The sequence below is a fragment of the Hypomesus transpacificus genome, chromosome 9 (assembly GCF_021917145.1).
Source record: "Hypomesus transpacificus isolate Combined female chromosome 9, fHypTra1, whole genome shotgun sequence".
Classification (NCBI taxonomy): Eukaryota; Metazoa; Chordata; class Actinopteri; order Osmeriformes; family Osmeridae; genus Hypomesus; species Hypomesus transpacificus.
In genome coordinates this window covers 15,737,898-15,757,690 of record NC_061068.1, presented here as the reverse complement: position 1 = coordinate 15,757,690, position 19,793 = coordinate 15,737,898, and the positions used below count along the sequence as shown (strand labels likewise).

Genomic DNA, 19,793 nt, shown 5'->3' with positions numbered 1-19,793 from the left:
ATTTTAATGATTTAAAACAGATGTACCTGGGCAACAGAGGCTAATGTCATGATGGTAACGCTTCAGTGAAATAGTATGTTTCCCAAAGACTGGGTCGCGACCCTCAGGTGGGTTGCAAGAGATTTATTTAAAGAAATAAATGTAATGAATGAGGAAACACCTGTAGTTTAACCCAGGCAGCACCAGCAGTTATGGATCCCATGATGACAAAGTACTGGGTACCGGGTTAGTTTGGGATTTGAAATCGTAACTTTACTTTGGGTATAGTTCTAAAGGTATATGTCGATGTAGACAGTAATATGGACTACGACACCTATTATGTCCGGAAACATGACCTGTCATTTATAACTATAAGCCACTTCACACCAATGAATCATTCAGTAGTGTACAAAGAAAAGTAAATTTAAAGTTAACATTTGTTTCTCGGTAGGCGTGTTCTATAATGTCTTGCTATACGATTATCACCAAGGTCATGAACTCATGACAATGAGTTCTGTGGAAACCATCACGTGTGAGAAAATGGAAAATGCAGTTGTTTGTAAATGTACACTGTCTGTGATACAGTGTTAATTTCGTCGACGAAAACTATGACGAAAAATGTTCGTTAACAACCTTTTTCCCATGAGTAAAACGAGACTAAGACGTGACGAAAACGGATCTTTGAAAATAAAAACTATGACTAAATATATTATAAATTTCGTTGACGAGACGAGACGACACGAAAATGTTGGTGGTTGACGAAGTCACAATACATTTTTTCCCCAAGAATTTTATATTTAGATAGATTCCTCCTCTCTGTTTACTAAGCGCGCTCTCATCTCTACTGCTGTAAGTGGCCAATTCTCGTCAAGTCTCTCGGCCAAGTTTCGCACGAGTTAGAGGCAGGTTTGGGCGAGTGTTATCAACCCATGCAACTGGCAAGATATGTCGTGCTGGTGCTGCTATAACGTACACAGGCAGCACGGCTAATTTAGGTTGTCTGGAAGCATGGAATTAATTAGCTGGTCTCTCAATGCAATACACCATCTTCTCGAAGAGAAGCTCGGGTTCGGGGGAACCCAAATGTCCGGACGGGACGTTTGCAGCTGGCTACACGATGGACGCGTGGGACAATTGGCGTGTCGTGTGTCTAGCGGCGCTTTCCGTTGAGGATGATGAAGACATCTTTATTTTCGGAACCATGATTACAGGCTTTCTGCTGTGTGAATTAGGCGGTTGGCTTGTATATTCGAAAGTCAAGGAAACGGCTGCAGCCATCAAAAGCCCCCTTAGGCTGCCCGACCTGATTGAGACGGTGGGCAGAGCCGTTGGAGCACTGACTGTGAACCTACAGCCGAATAGGGAGTACAACAGGGATAAGTTCGCGGCTCAGCAAAGAAGGTTCGAGGATCTGGAGGCCTTCCTGAAGGGTGGACGTGAAAATTGAGTCGCGTCTACTCGTCTAAACATCTACACCAATCTTATCTACTTTCGGCCCCGTAACCAGCTCAGGCCTTGGCCAAGGCCGTTGCTGGAAAACAACTCCCCTGGAGAGCGCTGGAGCGAGACTATCTTGCTCTTCCCTTCCCACTCCCCCACCATCAACATCTGTGGCTTGGTCTCTACCCGGGTCATGACCAAGGACGTCTCCTTGCCAACACTATCTGCATAGAGAGACTCGGACTGATTGTGGCCTAGGTCGAGGGCGCCAACCCAGACCTACTCACACATTAACTTTCACCTACTAAAGATACCACCACCCCCCCACCCCCATCCAACGCCTTCGACTGCTTTTCCCTGGGTGGCTGACGGGTCTGTGTCCAGCGCCTATTACGGTCGCAGGTCCAGATGCTGCTGGTCTACCCCACCGCCCTTTCCCATTGCAAGTGTTTTTAATGTTGTGTTGTTAATGTTTGTGGGCTTATGTGCTGAGGTTTTCGCCTGTTCCCACACTGTACTCCTCTAGGAGCATTGTATGGGGGTTGCCTTTTTCTCTCCTCCTCTCTCCTCATGTTATGCTTTGATGTAATCTTTCTGGTGGGCGCCTCTGATGGCTGCCTAGGTAGGCTCTCCTGCCAAAGTAAATTCCGTGTCTGTGCAAACTTTCATGGCCAATAAACATCAATTCAATTCATCTGAAGAGGCTACATGGTATTTGTGTGGAGACGTCTGCCTCCCCCTCGGATTCAGCTATGGCTACAGTCGGTGGCTAGCTCCACCGGTACCTCTAGTAGCAAGAATAGGAATTCTATATTCTCCGAGAAACAAATCCCTGTTGTGTACGACAAAGTAAGACGAGAGATAGCTGAGTCATTGAGAAAAACCTTAAAGTAGGACATGAGTTCAATTTAGTGTGTGGTGTTAAATGAGTGTTTACAGCAACTTGTGACTGCCAGTAGCCTAATATAGTTAACTAACATTTTTTTACTCTCAGAGAACACAGCCTACAGCAGGAAAAAAGGACTAGTTTAAGGCAAGGTCCAGGCCTGATGTTATGTCTTCAGAGACTTTGTTTAATATGTGAAGTAAAACCTTCACTTGTTAATTGATTATTTTCTGTCTGACAAAGAAATACATCATTATGTAAGCTACCATTTTAAATTGCATAGCACCATATTCTTTTGCATCGCATCTGATTGAATCACATCTTTTCAAATCACACTGCATCGCAATAGGGGTGAATCGTATCGCATTAGTAGTTGCTTTTATGTATTGTCGGGGGGTTTCTGATGTAAGGTGACCTCAAGAAAGGAGTCAACTAGTACAGGGGTTAGGTGAGGAGAGGAAATAGCCCACGTAAGAAATTCGGTGAGAAAGGAAAGACTTGTTTATTCCCATGCTCGATAATGAGGAGAAGAGTGAGCTGGGAGTCACTCTCCCCCTCCCGTTAAAATGTTCTTTCCAGAGAGGAAGTCAGGTCGAGATGACCTGATAGGGTTGTGTAAGGCAAGGGTTGTGTAAGGACAGCCAATTGAGGGAGGACATCTGTTTATCTTGAACAAACTGTGGAGTCTGATAACTGCCAAATATATTTGTGTGACGTAGAAAGACTGTATAAAAGTTCTTGTCTAACAATACTTGGGCGAACTTCCCTGGCGAGAGAAGTTCTGCGCATGATTTCCAATCTGCCTGGCAAACAATAAAGACAAAGACCTTTGCAATCAATCTCCTGACTCCAAGCCTGTTAATTCTTGCTTAAGAACCACTTTCGAGACCCCAACAATTGGTGACTACCGACGTGATTCGCTACATCTACATTTGAGAAGGTAGGCAATGAAAAAACCTGTAAAGTACCTAATGAATGCTTAGATACGAATCTTGAACTAAGAGAAGGTGAAAAAGGCTTTGGAGAAGGGAACTGGTTGCAAATGTTTTAATTGCCAGGATGTATGTTACCCTGAATGAAAGAAATGATTGAATGTAAATGTTTCTTGCTAAAGCTTCTCTACTGTCGTACTATTAGGCTCAGGCAAGGGGGTCTCCGGCGGCCTCTATTCAATAACCTGAAAGCTTAGGTACAAAAACTACTATGGGCCCCTTTAAAACAAAATTCGAATGAACTGGGGACATTTCTTTAAGGGCCTTTTTTGAACCTAGCAAAAGGTAAAGTTCGGAAGGTCCGGTAAAAAAATCGCCACTTAACCAACAAATGGTTAAAGCGTGTGCAATCAGAGTAAGATGGTTACATCTAAAACAAGGCTGTTGAAAAAGATCAGGTTAGCCAAGGGTGCCAGCGATTCGGGGGGTGCCTGCGTGTCTAACGTTTTTCAACAGACCTCAAGCAAATTATTATTGTAATATCCGTCCTGGCTAAAAAGTTGCACTATTAAACAACAAGTGACAGCAAAGTATAAGCGGCCGCTATTACTTCAGTCGAAAGTGAGTCAGGACTAGCTATCCGAAAAGATTCATCTTAAGACGCGCTGAGAAAACTTGGGTTAGACGGATATCCGTAGATAATGTATATAATGTATGGAGAAATGTATGTTTTTGTGGCATTCCGTGAGATGACAGTCTTAAAAGGTTCTGAGAGTTCCTAAAACAGCTGTGGTAAAAAAGGCTGTTGAGGGAGCGATTAGAACCAGAGACAAAAATCTCTGTTAAAATGCTAAAAAACATATGGAAATGGAGTCAGATAAAAACGGAGTGATAAATCTATTGACTGTTTTTGATATTGACATGTAAAACCCTCTAAAATCAGTGAAACAAGTCTAAAAAAGTGAGAGAGTACGGCTGTTGCGCAATCGTTTCAGACTCGCTTCAGGAAAGCGAGTTGTAAGGGAGGGGGTGAGCAGGGCTGTTCAAAAAAGGGCGTTGCCCTGAGCAATGTGTGAATATCGTAAATCAGCAATAGAAGGAGAAATGAGAACTATTGACATGAATAAAGATGGACGGAAGCCAGTGAACTGACTTAAGTTAGTTGGAGATAACTAAAGTTTTGGACCTGGTAGAATTGTGGACTATGAATGTGCGTGTGCGGCTGAGAATATGTGGGCACACTGATTCTCAGTCTGGTTAAGGAAAAAACGGCCTAATTACCCGTATAAAATTAACAGACAAGCCTAAACTAAGAACATGGCTGATCACGCACAAGAAATGGTAAAGAATGATAGATATGGAAGGTTTAACATAGATGTTAACAAGGTCATAATCCTGAAAAGTTTAATGTTTGCATACTAAGGAGAGCAGTGAAGTTGTGACATAGGAAGCATTGTGTCTGTGTTGGTTTGCTCGGCCCCCACCTTTTTTCATTTGGGACGAGTGTCCTGAGGAGAAGAGGGGGGGGGCCGGGCCCAGAGCAGAGCAGACCAGAGCAGGGAAGCAGTGTGAACTGAACAGAATACAATCAAGTAATGATGGCACATCTTTAGACCAACAGAAGAGAGAACATTAAAAACCAAGTGAATGTATATGATTTCAAGAGAAGTCAACAATTTAAACTAGGATAGGAAAATATCTGTGTAAAGTTTGTAGAAACCAACCAGAAAGGTTTCAAGGGGTTGAATGTTTGAAGTAACTGTAAGCTAAAAATCTGAAAGTAAACTTAAAGGAATGCATATACAAGTTGTCTCACATTCTCTTCTCTCTGAACAGTACAGACGGAGAGGCGAAAATCTGGCACAAGTACAACAAAAGGGTTTACACAGCCCTTTCTCAAAGTGTTTACAAGTAATAAAGAAAAATAGAACTGTGTTTCTGTTGCGTGTGCAGAGTGTTTGCCTCGTTCAACAAACAACTCATTTACATTTACACTAACATTTACATGTACATTAACATTTACATAATGAAAAGATAGATACAGGAATGAATGTATGCAAATGGCATATGTATAAAAACTGGCCAGTAACACTCATATTCTTAAGTTTAGATCTGCCTGTTCCATCCCAAACGCATCATGAGTGTGCCAAAAAGACCGGTAGAGGGAGGAGCTAGAGCTGTCCTGTCACCTGACCAGACCGTGCCAGCTGCTACTCTGCGCGTGACCGCCCAGGAGGTGCTCAGCCTCAAATTCCCTCTTCTCCGAGAACGCCTCGTCGAGATGAACAGGAAATGGGCCAAGCGCACTGCCAAGATGACAACAGTCTGGCCAGAGCACGGGACTTTCGATCTAAGCCTCTGCGACGACATGAGGGTCCTGATCGCCAACCACAGCCATTCTGGTTCGGCCAAGAAAAAACTCAAAAAACGCAATGAGGAAGCTGAGTTTCTGAAGCTGTATGAAAAACAAGGACAGAACTATTGTGATACGGCTAAGGCTTGCTTGCTCGCAGCCAAGACCGATCATGAGACTCAAGGGAGGGCCTCCCCTCCCCCATACGCTAAAGAGGAGAGCGGCTCTGCCCCACCCAGAAAGACTGTGTATACGGGTGAGGCAGAGAACCCAAGATATTCATCATCCATCTTGGCCCAGAACCCTGTTGGACCCCTCCCAAGCCCTGTAATGAGTCAGGGAAGGCTAGTCCGTATCAAGGAGCCTCCTTCATACCATCAAGCGCCCATCCTGGTGAGGGTAACTCAGTTGAATTATGTGCCCTGGACAACAATGGACATGACTGGTTTAATTGCTCGGCTCCCCAATCCATATGAGGGAGCGAGCAGGTGGATTAAGGCGTTCGAGCAAGAGACACTAGGCCACAACATAGCTATCGGAGACATCAAAATGATCCTGGGGCGCACCCTGGGAGCTGGAGGTTTGAGTGACGTCATGCATTCTCAGCATCTGGCCGAGATCCTAGACACTCATGCGGGGGACGGAGACCTTTTCAATGCAATCCGCACAGAAGTCTGGGAAAGCCTGAGAACCCTCTTTCCGGATCGGGTGAGGCTGGAGATGCTCACTGGGGAGACAATTGAGTCATCTGAGCCACCAATGGCATTTATTCACAAAACTTTGGGGAAATGGAGAGCTGAACTAGGGAAAAATCCAGAAGACGAGGTCCTGCAACAAGCAATGTTTCGACAAGGGGTCGTCCGAGGCCTGACAGAGACTGTTCAGGGGCGGTTGGCAGATGTAGTGGGTCTCTATTCCATGCCTTTTGCCCAGTTTTGCGAACACATCACCCATGCCGTGTTAAAAGAAAGGAACAATGAAAACAAAAGGCTGCAGAGTGACCGAGAGAATGCGCGGAAGCTGAACAAACTCCAACTCAGGTCCGGCCTACAAGCAGTACTCGTCGCTCCCCCTGCTGCCTACAGTCAAAACAGACAGTGGGGGAGCGAGCCAGAAGGGCTGGCGCTGGGCCTAGTTTCCCAGTAGCCGTGGCCCTTCGAGAGATGACGTAAGAAGCAGGAGTCACCTCTCTACAGGCCAGACTGAAATGGACTGAGGGGGGGGAGAAAGCATTAACGGATATCAAACTGAGTCTACAACAGGCACCAGCTCTGGCCCTCCCGAACTACGAGAAACCCATCTTCCTGTATGTATCCAATCATAATTTACACACACCACATAATTGCGAATCTTGTTGAACAGGGTAAATTTCGGTTGACAGAGGCACGGGGTTAGGAGATTTAAAGAAGAGGTAAAAATATTATGAAATATGTGAAGGAGTATGAAGAATTTGGGTTGTCACTGACTAACATATTTTTTCTATCCCTTAGGAATCGCATAGATATGAACTATGCGATGGGGGGAAGGGGGATAGGAAAAATTTGGACTATGGTCTCAGAGACAGAGGCAATTTTAAATTGATAATTTAGTTGATAAACAAGTAAAGCACACCCTAAGTAGTAACATTTATAATTTTGATAGTCTAACCTTAGACTATGGTGAAGTTTTGTTAAAGATGTTTTGTAGGAACTAGGGGAAGAAGGGGGGCGAGTGAAACGGGGACACATGAGGTGGATGCAACAGCAATATTGTCATTTGAAATGTGAAACTAAAGTAGTTGTTGACAAATGCCTAGGTGGTTTAGGTTGATAGAACCAGGGTTTATTGATGACATTAACGATGTTTGTTGGCTCTGAGTTAACACCTCCCAGAGTCCACTGCCCGTGCATGGAGAACAACTGGCGAGTAGCAGAGGAAAATAGGGTTTGGTGATGTATGCCTACATCACACACACATTGTTTCTGATGGAGTTCCACAAAAGCTATGACTAAACTAAACATCCTAAGCTTGAAGCTGTTATGACTGTATAGCCATCTCTCTGTCCCGGTTTCTATAAAACTCACCTCCATTATGATGACAGAGTCAATGGGACTCTCCCCGGAACACAGAAGTATCCTGCTCCTGGACTGTATCTAATTCCAGGAGAGGGAAAAGCCAGATCCAGGGGTCGAGCCAGGGAAGGTTCACCAAAGAGGGCCAGCACCAGAGACCATCGACCTCCAATAGCCCCACTGTGCAGCTGCTAAAAGACGTGCAGCTGAGCGAGCAGGGGACGATCCTGGCAGACCCCATAGACCCCACACCCACACTGCAGAATCCCCTTCCCGAGCAAACTGCTCGGTGAGGGAGAGGTAAGTGGGCTGACACGAGATGTTTTAGGACAAGGGGGGAGCAAAGCAGAGTTCATTGCAATATGAATAGCACATGCTGTCACACAGGTGATACACTTCAAGCTAAACCAAACCACAGAAAACCTCGAGGAGGCTCCTCGCAAGAGGCGGGCTTTCAAGTCTGATGTAACGATTGATGCCATAGGTCAGCCAAGGGGGGTGCCCAACGACTTTAAAGCAAGAAATGAGGTGGTGTCAGGGTTTGAGTCCATCTTGCCCTGGATAACGGTAAATAAGAACACTGAATGGATTAATTACCTGTACTATAATCAGCAGCGCTTCATTAACTATACAGACGAGGCTCTCACCGCCCTGGGCCAGCAGCTGTCGTCAACATCAGCAATGACCTGGCAGAACCGACAGGTATTGGACTGGCTGCTGGCGGAGCGTGGGGGGGTTTGCACTCTGATTGGTCAGGTATGTTGCACATTCATACCAAACAACACTGCCCCTACAGGAAGATTTGCACAAGCTATGACTGACTTAAAGGCACTGAGACAGGAGGTGAAGAATAATGCTGGACACAAGACTGAATGGTTTGAACTGATGAGGGAGAGCTTGGGAGATTGGGGGTTTAGCTGGGTAAGAATAGGGATTGCAGTGCTGCTGACCTTATTGGCCATTGTATTGATTCTCTGCTGTTGCATACCCATCTTCCGGTCTCGTGTCAAAACCCACTATGCCTGCCCCATTGTAGCTAAGATGAAGGAGTCGGATGACTCACATGCTTTTTCTCTGTTTAAGAACAAGCCTTCTGCCCCGGACTTGTACCCTGTCCAGGTGGCGGAGGAACAAAGTGGCTGAATGATGTCCCAAACCAGGCCACACCGGGCGATGCCAAATCAATCAAGCCGCTACAAGGCCGTGGAACATCGCTCAATGAGTATACCAAGCACATAATTTTGTTTGTTTTATGAGTTTAATTTTTGTTTTATTAATTGAGTGGTGTATATGTAACTCAGTGATTTGTGCATTAATCAGTGTAGGTTTGTGGAGGACTGCCCTCCCAAACCCATTTCTGTTGAATCATCCATGGTTTCTCCCCCCTTTAAAAGAGCGAGGCCTAAAAAGCCGGGGGGAGTTTTACTCCAGGATCTGATGATACAGAGGAACAAAGGCAATTCTGAACAGATATTTGAGTACTGCATATGTTGTTGTAAACTTTATGTGTGGACTTGATGTTTGATCATATACCATCGTGTTTTTGTGAAACTGTGTTTGAGGGTCTGGGGGTATTTACCTAGCCAAAGGAAGGTTACATACTCACACATACTGCAGGCTTACAACCATATGAGTAGACTGAGCCAAGGTTTCCCTCAGACTGGGGACCTTGTTTACACAACATGAATTTGGACAGTTTCATTACAGATAAACACTAGCTTACTATTCTACCATATACTCGCCTATTACTCAAAGGAATTAAGGGAAATTGGTCTGAGGAGTTTTGTTTTTTTCAATGTTTAAATGTTTTACAGGCTACACAGGAAAATAGATTATGGGAGGAGTAGTGTGGGCAAAATGCCCACAAAGGGGGGAGTGTTGGAGGATTTCTGGTGTAAGGTGACCTCAAGAAAGGAGTCAATTAGGACAGGGGTTAGATGAGGAGAGGAAATAGCCCACGTAGGGAACTAGGCCAGGAAAGAAGACTTGTTTATCCCCATGTAAGGAACTAGGTGAGAGAGGAGGCTGTTTGGGTCCCATGCTCGATAATGAGGAGAAGAGTGAGCTGGGAGAGTCACTCTCCCCCTCCCCGTTAGAATGTTCTTTCCAGAGAGGAAGTCTGGTCAGGATGACCTGATAGGGAAATGTTGCTCGAGTGAGACCACGGGTTGTGCAAGAGGGACCACGGGTTGTGTAAGGACAGCCAAGTGAGGGAGGACATCTGTTTATCTTGAACAAACTGTGTGTTGTCTGATAATGGCCAAACATATTTGTGTGACGTAATAAGACTGTATAAAAGCTCTAGTCTGTTAATGCATGGTAGACTCCTCCGGCGTGAGGAGTTCTGCGTGTGATTTCCAACCTGCCTGACAATCAATAAAGACAAAGACCTTTGCAATCAATCTCCAGACTCCAAGCCTGTTAATTCTTGCTACACTAAGAACCACTTTCGAGACCCCAACAGTGTCTAGGGTCACTGGGTCACCAACAAACACACAGCAGGTGTTGTGTCATCATGTATAAAACATTGTATTTCTCCCTCCCTCCCTCCCTCCCTCCCTCCCTCCCTCCCTCCCTCCCTCCCTCCCTCCCTCCCTCCCTCCCTCCCTCCCTCCCTCCTGCTCTGAGAGCCCAGTCATATTACTGGTCATAAATGTGGTGTTTACAGTGCATGCATGGATGTGTGTGTGTCCATGTGTGTGTCCATGTGTGTGTGTCCATGTGTGTGTGTGTGTCCATGTGTGTGTCTAGGGTCACTGGGTCACCAACAAACACACAGCAGTTGTTCTGTCATCTTGTATAAAACATCTTCATTTCTCCCTCCCTCCCTCCCTCCCTCCCTCCCTCCCTCCCTCCCTCCCTCCCTCCCTCCCTCCCTCCCTCCCTCCCTCCCTCCCTTCCTCCCTCCTGCTCTGAGAGCCCAGTCATATTATTGGTCATAAATGGGTGTTTACAGTGTATGCATGCATGTGTGTGTGTGTGTGTACATGTGTGTGTGTGTTTCCATGTGTGTGTCTAGGGTCACTGGGTCACCAACAAACACACAGCAGGTGTTGTGTCATCATGTATAAAACATCTGTATTTCTCCCTCCCTCCCTCCCTCCCTCCCTCCCTCCCTCCCTCCCTCCCTCCCTCCCTCCCTCCCTCCCTCCCTCCCTCCCTCCCTCCCTCCCTCCTGCTCTGAGAGCCCAGTCATATTACTGGTCATAAATGTGGTGTTTACAGTGCATGCATGCATGTGTGTGTGTCCATGTGTGTGTCCATGTGTGTGTGTGTGTGTGTGTGTCCATGTGTGTATGTGTGTCCCCATGTGTGTGTCTAGGGTCACTGGGTCACCAACAAACACACAGCAGTTGTTCTGTCATCTTGTATAAAACATCTTCATCCCTCCCTCCCTCCCTCCCTCCCTCCCTCCCTCCCTCCCTCCCTCCCTCCCTCCCTCCCTCCCTCCCTCCCTCCCTCCCTCCCTCCCTCCCTCCCTCCTGCTCTGAGAGCCCAGTCATATTACTGGTCATAAATGTGGTGATTACAGTGCATGCATGGATGTGTGTGTGTCCATGTGTGTGTGTGTGTCCATGTGTGTGTGTGTGTCCATGTGTGTGTGTGTGTCCATGTGTGTGTGTGTGTCCATGCGTGTGTCTAGGGTCACTGGGTCACCAACAAACACACAGCAGTTGTTCTGTCATCTTGTATAAAACATCTTCATTTCTCCCTCCCTCCCTCCCTCCCTCCCTCCCTCCCTCCCTCCCTCCCTCCCTCCCTCCCTCCCTCCCTCCCTCCCTCCCTCCCTCCCTCCCTCCTGCTCTGAGAGCCCAGTCATATTATTGGTCATAAATGGGTGTTTACAGTGTATGCATGCATGTGTGTGTGTGTGTGTCCATGTGTGTGTGTGTTTCCATATGTGTGTCTAGGGTCACTGGGTCACCAACAAACACACAGCAGGTGTTGTGTCATCATGTATAAAACATCTGTATTTCTCCCTCCCTCCCTCCCTCCCTCCCTCCCTCCCTCCCTCCCTCCCTCCCTCCCTCCCTCCCTCCCTCCCTCCCTCCTGCTCTGAGAGCCCAGTCATATTACTGGTCATAAATGTGGTGTTTACAGTGCATGCATGCATGTGTGTGTGTCCATGTGTGTGTCCATGTGTGTGTGTGTTTCCATGTGTGTGTCTAGGGTCACTGGGTCACCAACAAACACACAGCAGGTGTTGTGTCATCATGTATAAAACATCTGTATTTCTCCCTCCCTCCCTCCCTCCCTCCCTCCCTCCCTCCCTCCCTCCCTCCCTCCCTCCCTCCCTCCCTCCCTCCTGCTCTGAGAGCCCAGTCATATTACCGGTCATAAATGTGGTGTTTACAGTGTATGCATGCATGTGTGTGTGTGTGTGTGTACATTTGTGTGTGTGTTTCCATGTGTGTGTCTAGGGTCACTGGGTCACCAACAAACACACAGCAGTTGTTCTGTCATCTTGTATAAAACATCTTCATCCCTCCCTCCCTCCCTCCCTCCCTCCCTCCCTCCCTCCCTCCCTCCCTCCCTCCCTCCTGCTCTGAGAGCCCAGTCATATTACTGGTCATAAATGTGGTGTTTACAGTGCATGCATGCATGTGTGTGTGTCCATGTGTGTGTCCATGTGTGTGTCCATGTGTGTGTGTGTGTGTGTCTAGGGTCACTGGGTCACCAACAAACACACAGCAGTTGTTCTGTCATCTTGTATAAAACATCTTCATCCCTCCCTCCCTCCCTCCCTCCCTCCCTCCCTCCCTCCCTCCCTCCCTCCCTCCCTCCCTCCCTCCCTCCCTCCTGCTCTGAGAGCCCAGTCATATTACTGGTCATAAATGTGGTGTTTACAGTGTATGCATGCATGTGTGCGTGTGTGTGTGTCCAAGTGTGTGTGTGTCCATGTGTGTGTCTAGGGTCACTGGGTCACCAACAAACACACAGCAGTTGTTCTGTCATCTTGTATAAAACATCTTCATTTCTCCCTCCCTCCCTCCCTCCCTCCCTCCCTCCCTCCCTCCCTCCCTCCCTCCCTCCCTCCCTCCCTCCCTCCTGCTCTGAGAGCCCAGTCATATTACTGGTCATAAATGTGGTGTTTACAGTGCATGCATGCATGTGTGTGTGTCCATGTGTGTGTCCATGTGTGTGTGTGTTTCCATGTGTGTGTCTAGGGTCACTGGGTCACCAACAAACACACAGCAGGTGTTGTGTCATCATGTATAAAACATCTGTATTTCTCCCTCCCTCCCTCCCTCCCTCCCTCCCTCCCTCCCTCCCTCCCTCCCTCCCTCCCTCCCTCCCTCCCTCCCTCCTGCTCTGAGAGCCCAGTCATATTACCGGTCATAAATGTGGTGTTTACAGTGTATGCATGCATGTGTGTGTGTGTGTGTGTACATTTGTGTGTGTGTTTCCATGTGTGTGTCTAGGGTCACTGGGTCACCAACAAACACACAGCAGTTGTTCTGTCATCTTGTATAAAACATCTTCATCCCTCCCTCCCTCCCTCCCTCCCTCCCTCCCTCCCTCCCTCCCTCCCTCCCTCCCTCCCTCCTGCTCTGAGAGCCCAGTCATATTACTGGTCATAAATGTGGTGTTTACAGTGCATGCATGCATGTGTGTGTGTCCATGTGTGTGTCCATGTGTGTGTCCATGTGTGTGTGTGTGTGTGTCTAGGGTCACTGGGTCACCAACAAACACACAGCAGTTGTTCTGTCATCTTGTATAAAACATCTTCATCCCTCCCTCCCTCCCTCCCTCCCTCCCTCCCTCCCTCCCTCCCTCCCTCCCTCCCTCCCTCCCTCCCTCCCTCCCTCCCTCCCTCCCTCCTGCTCTGAGAGCCCAGTCATATTACTGGTCATAAATGTGGTGTTTACAGTGTATGCATGCATGTGTGCGTGTGTGTGTGTCCAAGTGTGTGTGTGTCCATGTGTGTGTCTAGGGTCACTGGGTCACCAACAAACACACAGCAGTTGTTCTGTCATCTTGTATAAAACATCTTCATTTCTCCCTCCCTCCCTCCCTCCCTCCCTCCCTCCCTCCCTCCCTCCCTCCCTCCCTCCCTCCCTCCCTCCCTCCCTCCCTCCCTCCCTCCCTCCTGCTCTGAGAGCCCAGTCATATTATTGGTCATAAATGGGTGTTTACAGTGTATGCATGCATGTGTGTGTGTGTGTGTGTCCATGTGTGTGTGTGTTTCCATGTGTGTGTCTAGGGTCACTGGGTCACCAACAAACACACAGCAGGTGTTGTGTCATCATGTATAAAACATTGTATTTCTCCCTCCCTCCCTCCCTCCCTCCCTCCCTCCCTCCCTCCCTCCCTCCCTCCCTCCCTCCCTCCCTCCCTCCCTCCCTCCCTCCTGCTCTGAGAGCCCAGTCATATTACTGGTCATAAATGTGGTGTTTACAGTGCATGCATGGATGTGTGTGTGTCCATGTGTGTGTCCATGTGTGTGTGTGTGTCCATGTGTGTGTGTGTGTCCATGTGTGTGTCTAGGGTCACTGGGTCACCAACAAACACACAGCAGTTGTTCTGTCATCTTGTATAAAACATCTTCATTTCTCCCTCCCTCCCTCCCTCCCTCCCTCCCTCCCTCCCTCCCTCCCTCCCTCCCTCCCTCCCTCCCTCCCTCCCTCCCTCCCTCCCTCCCTCCCTCCCTCCCTCCCTCCCTCCTGCTCTGAGAGCCCAGTCATATTATTGGTCATAAATGGGTGTTTACAGTGTATGCATGCATGTGTGTGTGTGTGTGTACATGTGTGTGTGTGTTTCCATGTGTGTGTCTAGGGTCACTGGGTCACCAACAAACACACAGCAGGTGTTGTGTCATCATGTATAAAACATCTGTATTTCTCCCTCCCTCCCTCCCTCCCTCCCTCCCTCCCTCCCTCCCTCCCTCCCTCCCTCCCTCCCTCCCTCCCTCCCTCCCTCCCTCCCTCCCTCCCTCCCTCCCTCCCTCCCTCCTGCTCTGAGAGCCCAGTCATATTACTGGTCATAAATGTGGTGTTTACAGTGCATGCATGCATGTGTGTGTGTCCATGTGTGTGTCCATGTGTGTGTGTGTGTGTGTGTGTCCATGTGTGTATGTGTGTGTCCATGTGTGTGTCTAGGGTCACTGGGTCACCAACAAACACACAGCAGTTGTTCTGTCATCTTGTATAAAACATCTTCATCCCTCCCTCCCTCCCTCCCTCCCTCCCTCCCTCCCTCCCTCCCTCCCTCCCTCCCTCCCTCCTGCTCTGAGAGCCCAGTCATATTACTGGTCATAAATGTGGTGATTACAGTGCATGCATGGATGTGTGTGTGTCCATGTGTGTGTGTGTGTCCATGTGTGTGTGTGTGTCCATGCGTGTGTCTAGGGTCACTGGGTCACCAACAAACACACAGCAGTTGTTCTGTCATCTTGTATAAAACATCTTCATTTCTCCCTCCCTCCCTCCCTCCCTCCCTCCCTCCCTCCCTCCCTCCCTCCCTCCCTCCCTCCCTCCCTCCTGCTCTGAGAGCCCAGTCATATTATTGGTCATAAATGGGTGTTTACAGTGTATGCATGCATGTGTGTGTGTGTGTGTCCATGTGTGTGTGTGTTTCCATATGTGTGTCTAGGGTCACTGGGTCACCAACAAACACACAGCAGGTGTTGTGTCATCATGTATAAAACATCTGTATTTCTCCCTCCCTCCCTCCCTCCCTCCCTCCCTCCCTCCCTCCTGCTCTGAGAGCCCAGTCATATTACTGGTCATAAATGTGGTGTTTACAGTGCATGCATGCATGTGTGTGTGTCCATGTGTGTGTCCATGTGTGTGTGTGTTTCCATGTGTGTGTCTAGGGTCACTGGGTCACCAACAAACACACAGCAGGTGTTGTGTCATCATGTATAAAACATCTGTATTTCTCCCTCCCTCCCTCCCTCCCTCCCTCCCTCCCTCCCTCCCTCCCTCCCTCCCTCCTGCTCTGAGAGCCCAGTCATATTACCGGTCATAAATGTGGTGTTTACAGTGTATGCATGCATGTGTGTGTGTGTACATTTGTGTGTGTGTTTCCATGTGTGTGTCTAGGGTCACTGGGTCACCAACAAACACACAGCAGTTGTTCTGTCATCTTGTATAAAACATCTTCATCCCTCCCTCCCTCCCTCCCTCCCTCCCTCCCTCCCTCCCTCCCTCCCTCCCTCCCTCCCTCCTGCTCTGAGAGCCCAGTCATATTACTGGTCATAAATGTGGTGTTTACAGTGCATGCATGCATGTGTGTGTGTCCATGTGTGTGTCCATGTGTGTGTCCATGTGTGTGTGTGTGTGTGTCTAGGGTCACTGGGTCACCAACAAACACACAGCAGTTGTTCTGTCATCTTGTATAAAACATCTTCATCCCTCCCTCCCTCCCTCCCTCCCTCCCTCCCTCCCTCCTGCTCTGAGAGCCCAGTCATATTACTGGTCATAAATGTGGTGTTTACAGTGTATGCATGCATGTGTGCGTGTGTGTGTGTCCAAGTGTGTGTGTGTCCATGTGTGTGTCTAGGGTCACCAACAAACACACAGCAGGTGTTCTGTCGTCATGTATAAAACATCTTTATTTCTCCCTCCCTCCCTCCCTCCCGCTCTGAGAGCCCAGTCATATTACCGGTCATAAATGTGGTGTTTACAGTGTATGCATGCATGTGTTTATGTGTGTGTGTGTCCAAGTGTGTGTGTGTGTCCATGTGTGTGTCTAGGGTCACCAACAAACACACAGCAGGTGTTCTGTCGTCATGTATAAAACATCTTTATTTCTCCCTCCCTCCCTCCTGCTCTGAGAGCCCAGTCATATTACCGGTCATAAATGTGGTGTTTACAGTGTATGCATGCATGTGTGTGTGTGTCCATGTGTATGTGTGTGTTTCCATGTGTGTGTGTGTGCGTGTCCATGTGTGTCTAGGGTCACTGGGTCACCAACAAACACACAGCAGGTGTTCTGTCGTCCTGTATAAAACATCTTTATTTCTCCCTCCCTCCCTCCCTCCCTCCCTCCCTCCCTCCCTCCCTCCCTCCCTCCCTCCCTCCCTCCCTCCCTCCCTCCCTCCCTCCTGCTCTGAGAGCCCAGTCATATTACTGGTCATAAATGTGGTGTTTACAGTGTATGCATGCATGTGTGTGTGTGTGTGTCCAAGTGTGTTTGTGTCCATGTGTGTGTCTAGGGTCACCAACAAACACACAGCAGGTGTTCTGTGGTCATGTATAAAACATCTTTATTTCTCCCTCCCTCCCTCCCTCCCTCCCTCCCTCCCTCCCTCCCTCCCTCCCTCCCTCCCTCCCTCCCTCCTGCTCTGAGAGCCCAGTCATATTACTGGTCATAAATGTGGTGTTTACAGTGTATGCATGCATGTGTGCGTGTCCAAGTGTGTGTGTGTCCATGTGTGTGTCTAGGGTCACCAACAAACACACAGCAGGTGTTCTGTCGTCATGTATAAAACATCTTTATTTCTCCCTCCCTCCTTCCCTCCCTCCCTCCTGCTCTGAGAGCCCAGTCATATTACCGGTCATAAATGTGGTGTTTACAGTGTATGCATGCATGTGTGTGTGTGTCTATGTGTATGTGTGTGTTTCCATGTGTGTGTGTGTGCGTGTCCATGTGTGTGTCTAGGGTCACTGGGTCACCAACAAACACACAGCAGGTGTTCTGTCGTCCTGTATAAAACATCTTTATTTCTCCCTCCCTCCCTCCCTCCCTCCTGCTCTGAGAGCCCAGTCATATTACCGGTCATAAATGTGGTGTTTACAGTGTATGCATGCATGTGTGTGTCCATGTGTATGTGTGTGTTTCCATGTGTGTGTGTGTGCGTGTCCATGTGTGTGTCTAGGGTCACTGGGTCACCAACAAACACACAGCAGGTGTTCTGTCGTCCTGTATAAAACATCTTTATTTCTCCCTCCCTCCCTCCCTCCCTCCCTCCCTCCCTCCCTCCCTCCCTCCCTCCCTCCCTCCCTCCCTCCCTCCCTCCCTCCCTCCCTCCCTCCCTCCCTCCTGCTCTGAGAGCCCAGTCATATTACTGGTCATAAATGTGGTGTTTACAGTGTATGCATGCATGTGTGTGTGTGTGTGTCCAAGTGTGTTTGTGTCAATGTGTGTGTCTAGGGTCACCAACAAACACACAGCAGGTGTTCTGTGGTCATGTATAAAACATCTTTATTTCTCTCTCCCTCCCTCCCTCCCTCCCTCCCTCCCTCCCTCCCTCCCTCCCTCCCTCCCTCCCTCCCTCCCTCCCTCCCTCCCTCCCTCCTGCTCTGAGAGCCCAGTCATATTACTGGTCATAAATGTGGTGTTTACAGTGTATGCATGCATGTGTCCATGTGTGTGTCTAGGGTCACCAACAAACACACAGCAGGTGTTCTGTCGTCATGTATAAAACATCTTTATTTCTCCCTCCCTCCCTCCCTCCTGCTCTGAGAGCCCAGTCATATTACCGGTCATAAATGTGGTGTTTACAGTGTATGCATGCATGTGTGTGTGTGTCCATGTGTATGTGTGTGTTTCCATGTGTGTGTGTGTGCGTGTCCATGTGTGTGTCTAGGGTCACTGGGTCACCAACAAACACACAGCAGGTGTTCTGTCATCCTGTAAAAAACATCTTTATTTCTCCCTCCCTCCCTCCCTCCCTCCCTCCCTCCCTCCCTCCCTCCCTCCCTCCCTCCTGCTCTGAGAGCCCAGTCATATTACCGGTCATAAATGTGGTGTTTACAGTGTATGCATGCATGTGTGTGTGTGTCCATGTGTGTGTGTGTGTGTCTAGGGTCACTGGGTCACCAACAAACACACAGCAGGTGTTCTGTCATTCTTTATCAAACATCTTTATTTCTCCCTCCCTCCCTCCCTCCCTCCCTCCCTCCCTCCCTCCCTCCCTCCCTCCTGCTCTGAGAGCCCAGTCATATTACTGGTCATAAATGTGGTGTTTACAGTGTATGCATGCATGTGTGTGTGTGTGTGTCCATGTGTATGTGTGTGTTTCCATGTGTGTGTGTGTGTCCATGTGTGTGTCTAGGGTCACTGGGTCACCAACAAACACACAGCAGGTGTTCCTCCCCCTCCCCTCCCTCCCTCCTGCTTTGAAGTTCCGTCATATTTTTGGTCCTAAATGTAGTTTTTACAGTGTATGCATGCATGCATGCATGTGTGTGTGTGTGTCCATGTGTGTGTGTGTGTGTCCATGCATGTGTGTGTGTGTGTCCATGTGTGTGTGTGTGTGTCCATGTGTAAGTGTGTGTGTGTGTGTCTAGGTCCACTGGGTCACCAACAAACACACAGCTTGTCTTCTAACATCCTGTACAAAACATCTTTATTTCTCCTTATTTAGTCAGTAAGACACTATTTAGTTCATCACATTCAGTGGGACTGAGATCAAAGACAGGATTGTTGTTTGTCAACAATTAACACGTTAAGGAGAAGCATCACATGTGATCCTGAATAATACAACTGACTATTTTCCGATAAAAACTAGATGACAAACGCTATAATATGGCTTCAAAATGTACAATTAGGAGGCTAACAAGTAACACTAGCAGGTAGTAGCATTGCTACCAGTATTAGGGTTGCTAGGTAACGGAAGCTAACTAAAGCTAGCTAGCTTCCGTTTTGGAAAAAGAACTCACTCTGGTGAGTTGGTAATATTTAGAGATATTAATAATATTTAATATTAGTAATATTTACATCTAAAAGGTTCAAACAAAACAAACATTCTACACACACCAATATTTACAAACACTCTGGGATATCAATTCCAACTGTGTACAGTTCAATCTTCACTGCCATCTATGTGAGCACAGTGTGTGAGAGTGTGTGTGGGCTATTCTACCTGACACAGGGACACTGAGGAGTCAGGATCAACACTGAACCCAGGATAGAGGGGCTCAGTGAATGTGCTGTGGAATGTGTGCAGGTGGGTCAGTGTGTCAGAGGAGACTGTAGAAGGACAGAGTGCCGGCCGGCCAGTCCAGATACACTCCTACTCTGTGGGAGCTGGAGGGGGGGGCAGGTATGGCAGTGATCTTATTATTGTGCCAGGCATAGTAACTGTTATCATCACAGTACAGACTCCAGGACTTGTTATTGTATCCAAGCCCACAGTCATAACCCTCCCCTCTCCTGCTGATTCCTTTATATGTCACTGCTATATGAACCCCTGCTCCTCCACT

The 19,793-nt window shown here is 48.1% G+C and overlaps 3 protein-coding genes across 9 annotated transcripts in view; 1 reads left to right on the top strand and 2 right to left on the bottom strand.

Annotated features, from left to right (window-relative positions):
* Window positions 1-19,793, bottom strand: part of LOC124471292 (NACHT, LRR and PYD domains-containing protein 12-like) — a 1,476,309-nt gene that overhangs the window by 146,401 nt on the left and 1,310,115 nt on the right. The gene's annotated exons all lie outside the window — the stretch shown is intronic.
* The window catches only part of LOC124471307 (NACHT, LRR and PYD domains-containing protein 6-like), a 332,215-nt gene that overhangs the window by 145,422 nt on the left and 167,000 nt on the right, over window positions 1-19,793 (bottom strand). The gene's annotated exons all lie outside the window — the stretch shown is intronic.
* Window positions 2,866-6,995, top strand: LOC124471344. Its single transcript, XM_047025831.1, has 2 exons — window positions 2,866-3,245; window positions 5,348-6,995. Exon 2 carries the CDS (start codon window positions 5,375-5,377, stop codon window positions 6,734-6,736), a length of 1,362 nt encoding a protein of 453 aa, XP_046881787.1. The 5' UTR covers window positions 2,866-3,245; window positions 5,348-5,374; the 3' UTR covers window positions 6,737-6,995.